Here is a 6,751-nt window from a genome sequence, read left to right on the forward strand (position 1 = left end):
TGCCCACGATAACAATATTGTGCATATTCATTACCGTGATATATCGCATTACCGAATACCGGCACAAGTCTACTGTTAACATGTTCTCCGACAAGCGGAAGCAATTAGACCTGTTTTTCGGGTTTGGTCAGGTGATGTTCGACATATACCCTATTCAAGAAAGTGTGGGGCTGTGTCCGAAATCGCCCCCTATACCCTCATTCACTATTCCCTACATTAGGTCAATAATTCAATTCACTAGAAGGAGTGAATGAAAAAGAGTTGTGAATTTTAAGGGTATAGGGGGCGATTTCGGACACAGTCTGGATTTAGTGTGTGTTAAGGGCACTGCACTTTGGCGTTTTGAAGACCTGGGACGGTCTTGCGCACTTACTTCCTGTCGCGCGCACGCGCTCTCAAGTGGCCAAGACTGCAAGTGTGGGTATTTGGACAAGGCAATTGTCACCAGCATCTAAATACTTATATAGAAAAGAATTTAAACATTAATGCTGCTGTTGTCTGCTAATGTGTTAGCCTACTACTAAGAATGGTTTCCTTATGATGTTTTTAGTGCTTATGTAAAACATATTCCGATTATCTGGTAAATGTAGGTCTTATCTTTATTCCTATAACTATTTACTGTAATTACCCAATAATGTTTGAGATCTACAGTTTGTTCCTTACAAATGCATATGATTGCAGTTGGCTATAGGGTCACTGAATCTGACAAGTAAAAATTCATAAAACGTTAGCTATCAAATTGTTACCTTTATAAACTTTAGTGACGATGTGACACTGCCTCGATTGTGCAAGTGACAATTCTTGTGTCAACTGTGTGTCGCTTATAGACAGACGCGATGTGTTGATTTGAAGACATTTGCGTATTTTGAGAGAGCACGTGCGCGGTCAATCACTCTCGCTGTTTGTGAAATTACGTCTCACACAATGTTTTCAAATTACTTTATAAGTTATCTAATGAAGAAATATGAGCATTATAATTATTTCACCCGTGCCGGACAGAGACTGAGGCGGTGCCGCTGCATGTTGTGCCAAACCTCTCACGGCAGCGTCATCAGCTTGAGATCGTTTTTTTGAGATCAGCCTTTTTAGAGACCGCCGATCAAACGTCCCAACGTGATTATCGGCCGATAATGATCGGTAGCCGATCAATCGGAGCACCCCTAGTATTTTGTCTTTACATAAGAATGTATGTCATACAAGATTTTTTGCTTGTATGTGGTGACCACATGATGATCAGTAAACATTATGAAGTCATTTATTCACTTACATAAATGCTTGATTTTTCAGGTTTTTTTTTTTTTTACCCAAACGTTTTGTTTTAAACTGTGTGAACATCCATGAATTTACAAAAAAATTACTACTAATGATGAAATGTTTGGAATAATAGCTGGCATTTATAGTTGTACTTTATTAAAACCCTGAATGCAAACATATTACACACGCATATTGTGCAGAACATAAATTATTTGTTTCAATGCTTCCAAGAATGTCATAAAGTTGCCAGACAGATAATGTTAAATAACCATAAAATCAGCACATCACAGAAACATTCAATCTCAAAATATAATCAACTAACGTGAGATTCTGACTAAAAAGCAGAATTTAGTTGTAACGGATAATTTACATGTTCGCTTCTACATCTTAATATGTCTCCTCTGTTGAAAAGTAACCTGAAATGGGATGCCTATTTTTCATCTTGACTCTGTATAGTTGCACAGTAGGAGGGCTGTGGGACGCTGGCAGTAAGTCTGCCTTTTCTGTGTAAGAAATCCACCACCAGCCGCGCACAATGGAAGTGGAGGATGCCTTATCGGCTAAGTTCAGGGTCCTGATTCAAGGGCTCATGATGACGACAACCTCAGAGATAGTCAAAATATTCAGCAAAGTGCTGCTGGAGACCAGAATGGAGATCACCCAGAGCTGGAGGGAGATCGACTTGTTGAAGCAGCAGTTAGAGGAAAGTGAGCAGCAAAAGACAGAGGCCATCAATAGGGCTCAGAGGAGTGACTTCAAAAGGGAAGATGACGAGATGGAAGTGTCACGTGTGACTTCTCAGTCTGACGTACAGAGCTCAAACACTGTCATGCCAGTGGCTGTGGTGAGTGGGCATGCTTTCTGTGGTCATTGTTTTCACTTGTTTTCAGTGCAGTGCAAATCAGCATAGAATCAATGTTATTATTTCTGTGCTGTTTACCACAAAAATACATAAGTAATCTGTCTTTTTACTGACATTCTGTTGAAAATGTGTTGTATTCTGTAGAATGATTTGTGCTCTTTCGTTAATAATAATCACCATGTTTTGTGTGTTACAGGGGCCTGAAGAAAGAGCAGAGAATGTCTCAGAACCAGAGACAACACAGTCAAGCAAACCAGGTACTAATGTTTTTAGATAATTTTTCATGATAATGAACAGCAATAGACAAAAATCACAGGGAAGTACCACTAAAAAAAAAAAAATAGATTATATAAAAAAAAAGTGGAAATATGAAGAACTGTAAAGTGATCTCTAAGTTACTTGAGTTTGTTCTCACTGACAATATGAATTATCAAGATGATACAAAATTAAAGTGGCGACACTTTATTGTTATTTTAATTATATTTTTTAAAGCATTTTGCAGTGGCATTCTCACGTAATCTGGGGTACACAACAGTTTTTTTATTGTTAATTAAAACTGTTTGAAATAATTTTTGTTCATTGAAATGAAGCTGAAATAAATATAAATATTAGATGAAAATCTTAAACTTAAAAAAATGTTTAAGTTGAAGTACTAAAATGACTAAATCTGAAATAAAGTTAAATAGAAATGTATAAAAGACTAAAACTAATAAAAAATCGCAAACCACATAACTAAATTGTTAAAACTTAAAATGAAAACTAATTCAAATTAAGAAAAACATACTACAATAGTATAGAAATAGTACTAATGTGTTTTGTCATCACTGCTATTGTGCTGGAGTAAAATACATTTGTTATGATGTGCTTTCACTCAATTTTGTTTCAATACTAATTAGCTTTTTTTTGTGTTGATTAATTAGGCCAAAAGGTTCAGAAAATCTGTCCAACTGCTGCTATTGCTGAAAACAGCCAGAAGACCAAGTGCCAAGAGCCAAAATGTACACAGCATGTGGTAAAACCGAAAATAGTTTGTCCTGCCAATGTGCCGCGAGTGAGAGGGCGGAAATCATCATCAAGCAAGACCATATCCCAGCCCACATCTAAAATCGTTGCATATGGACCATCTACAAGTGTGGACATAATCACAAATAACCCAAAATCAAAGGTGATGAAAAAAAGGAAATTAATCAAAACGCAAAAACACGCTAATGATGTTAGTGTTGCTCGTGCACTTCGAGACCGACAGCACCTCAGCATGCAGAGGCACTGTCTGTGTTGTTCATCGGATGAGTGCGACCTTCAGTCTAGCCCCTCTAGAGCCCTGCACCAGGTCCCTAGTGTGTATATCTGTCGTAAATGTGAGAGAAGGTTTAAAACAGACCTCCTGTTCAAGAGTCACAATTGCCCAATGCCTCAGAATTGCAACAGGTGTGGGCAGATGTTCACTACCCTTCAGGGGCTCACCGCACACAGACAGGAAGTTCAACCTCAGTTCAGCTGCAGTCAGTGTGAGCAAATGTTTGCCACTCAGTGTGCGTTAACTGTGCACAAACGGATCCACACCAACCTTATTGTTCCCAAGGATATTAAGGCTAAGAGGTTCGAGGTTCGTCTCGAAAGAATCTCAGACTCCCAGCTGGAGGCTGCTTTGTCCTCAAAAAGCTCTCTCTTGCAAAATAACTCTTCAAAACAGGATCTTTTGAGTGAACCGCAGAATATGGCTGCAGCAGATACAAGTCCTGGATCTGCATGCAAACGCAGTGCAGAATCAATGGCCGTGAATGTACCTGAGACCAGCGAGACACAACTATCACCCCAAAGCGTAGTAGAAAGCCTGGACACAAGGCCAGGAACCCTGTCGGAGTCCAGTGTTGGACAGTCGAGTGTCAGGAAAGTATATGCTGTCATGTCAACTGCTTCATGCCAAATTCAGATTAGTGAGGATGCAAATGGATCCGAGTCACCAGCTGTGCATGAATCTGAAAAAGTAACCGATAAAGGAAAACATGCCAGTGCAAGCGATGAGTCAGGACTCCGCTCTCCTTCGAGAAAGCGGAAGATGTCAGGTAATATTACAAAAATAGGTTCATTGGACAACATACACTAAGTGACTGGATTCAATATTATTTTTATGTAGATCAGTTTGTTATATTTGAAAATTCTGAGTGATGTTTTTCCTCTAGATTGTTCTCATGATGCATACAATGGTGTGTTTCCTGTTGAAAATATTCTGAGATGGAGAAACAATAAGGTAGGAATGAAGTGCTTTTATGCATGATCCCATGATCCTTTAAATCATAAAAAAAATGCTTTACTCTGATATTCATTTAATTTTAAAAGGGAAGAAATGAAGTTCGGGTCAAGTGGATGCCTTGCACATTGTGGTAAGTCTTCCTCATTTGATATCATGCTACCAAAGAGAAAAAACAGAACCATTCAGCTTTAGTTCCTAGTTTCTTTTCCTAAAAGTGTAATTCAGTGGTTTGTCACATAGTTGTGGTCGACCTATCAACCAGGCTGAGTTTTATCAGTTTGCCATATTCATGTCATATTCGCTGTATGCTATATGTGAAATTAGCACTTGTTTTTTCAATCTTGTTTTTTCATTCTTATTCATTTTCAAATTCTGACATGAATATATAAATATGTAAAATAAATGTAAATTTAATTTAATTTCATTAGTATGCATGTGATTTTAATATCTTTAAGCATTGTATACATATCTGCTGTCTAAGATACCCTTCTCTTTAAGATATCCGCATTGACCATCAAAAGATCTATATGGGTTGATATCTAATGTAAAAAAAAAAAAATGTACAAAGTACACACAGTGGGTTCAACGGAGTTGGAATGAACCCCGAATAATCTCTGCTCAAACATTTTATACTGTATTACATTCATCTTCCCACTCGACATGTAAATGAAGTTTCGTCTTAAATGTAAATTGAGGATAACAATAAAAGGGATAGCCTTCCGTTCCCACATATTTGGTATTATTTCAGATGGGAACAATCAAAAGTTAAGGTGATAAGATTGTTTGAAATCCCTAGTAATTATATTCATGTACCCTTTTGATCACAGGATGGTTTTGATGCCCTACTGCCACTCCCATGCTATAAGTGATATAGTATCATTCCGGTGGCACTATTTACAAAGATTGGGAGGAATTATCGCTATGATAATTAAGCTATTTTTTAGGGAAGGAACACATTCTGCTTCACATCTTGGAGTGAAAGCTGGGTCAGGGCAGACTATAATTCCTTACATTAGATAATAATGATATATTTATTTACTGGAGAGTATAAGTTTTAAAACAATATGGCACATTTGTGTTTCCATTATAGTAACCCCTTAGATGCATTCCAACAGTGGAAACCCCCGAAACTAAACTCAGTTCCTTATTTTTAAATATGTTTGGGTTTATGCCTTTCATGAAAAAAAAAATCCCTGATGTTTAATTTCCTATTAATATTTTATTTACTTTTCTCAGTGGGGCAAAGTTCCAGAACACATGGGAACCAGCAGAAAGCTTTCCAGGCTATTTGGATGACAAGAACGAAGAGCTGAAGAAAGACTAGAAGGATCAAAAATTATATGTTGACTATGCTTTTATGAAGTTCTCTGTTTACACTATAAGAATGTATGCTTTGCAATGCAGTTAATTTAATGAGTTTTTTTCTTGCCATGCCATTTTCCTGTAATATACTTTGGTTGGTTCCTTACAGCTACCCTAGATAAATGCATTTAAGTTAAAAAGGTGGCATTACTTTTTAATACATAGTTTTAAATGCCTGAGATGGAAGTCTTTTTCTTATTATAGCTTGTCTTATTGTGATCAGCAAATAATTTTGTGTATAATTTTAGATATTTAGTATTTGAACGGCTGCCTTGTATTTACCTTACTGCAATGTTTGGTTGAGGGTTCAGTTACATGTTTACATGTTTTTGGTGAAACTTGTGTTGATGGATTTTTTATATTCAGCAAGTTGATTTATGATATTAATTGGCAAGATGTTTGTGGGTTAATGACTTACACTACAAGCAACAGTTTATTACTAAAAAACCATTAATGTTCATTGCCTCTTCCTGTTTTTAACTAGTATGTTATTATACCAAAGAATGCAGTTATGTTCAAGGCATATTTTAGGGAATTTATGGAAGTGTTATCTAACATGCCATCACACAGGTGAAGTATTCTGGTAAAAGGTGGTAATTGTACTGGAAAACCCCACAAACATAAATAAACCGTTTCAAACCAGCACGACTTCTCATACAGTAAGTATCATGACACCTTTTCAGCATGAAAATCTAGCCAGTACTGCGGTTACGATCATTGCATATATTTTCCAAAAATTGTGCTTTTTTGTCAATAATTCCAAACCATGTCTGAATATCAGACATTATTAGTATGATGAATGGAGTCTTATTTTAATTTGGACCTGTAACAACAAGGTTTTAACTTTTACAAATGTATGGTTAACAATTACATCTGCATTCTAACTCAAAATCAGTGCTTTACTTTAAAATGTGCATTTTCAATTGGGCAATATTAGTAACTGCACTTATTTGTGGAATACAACAATAAAAATATAATACTGCAGTGTTTGGACGAAGAGTGGAAAAGAATATTGTCAA

At 36.6% G+C, this 6,751-nt stretch overlaps 1 protein-coding gene across 1 annotated transcript in view; it reads left to right on the forward strand.

Moving 5' to 3' along the window:
* LOC107674211 (uncharacterized) overlaps window positions 1-6,375 on the forward strand; it is a 7,526-nt gene extending 1,151 nt beyond the window's left edge. Inside the window, exons 2-7 of the mRNA XM_016468113.1 lie at window positions 1,711-2,098; window positions 2,313-2,373; window positions 3,037-4,182; window positions 4,300-4,367; window positions 4,457-4,500; window positions 5,607-6,375. Coding sequence (XP_016323599.1) covers window positions 1,790-2,098; window positions 2,313-2,373; window positions 3,037-4,182; window positions 4,300-4,367; window positions 4,457-4,500; window positions 5,607-5,694 — 1,716 coding nt within the window. The 5' untranslated portion in view covers window positions 1,711-1,789 and the 3' untranslated portion in view covers window positions 5,695-6,375. The remainder of the gene's footprint in view (window positions 1-1,710; window positions 2,099-2,312; window positions 2,374-3,036; window positions 4,183-4,299; window positions 4,368-4,456; window positions 4,501-5,606) is intronic.
* Window positions 6,376-6,751: the final 376 nt, after the last annotated feature.

Source organism: Sinocyclocheilus anshuiensis, unplaced genomic scaffold (genome assembly GCF_001515605.1).
Source record: "Sinocyclocheilus anshuiensis isolate Anshui unplaced genomic scaffold, SAMN03320099.WGS_v1.1 scaffold728, whole genome shotgun sequence".
In the NCBI taxonomy this organism is placed as follows: Eukaryota; Metazoa; Chordata; class Actinopteri; order Cypriniformes; family Cyprinidae; genus Sinocyclocheilus; species Sinocyclocheilus anshuiensis.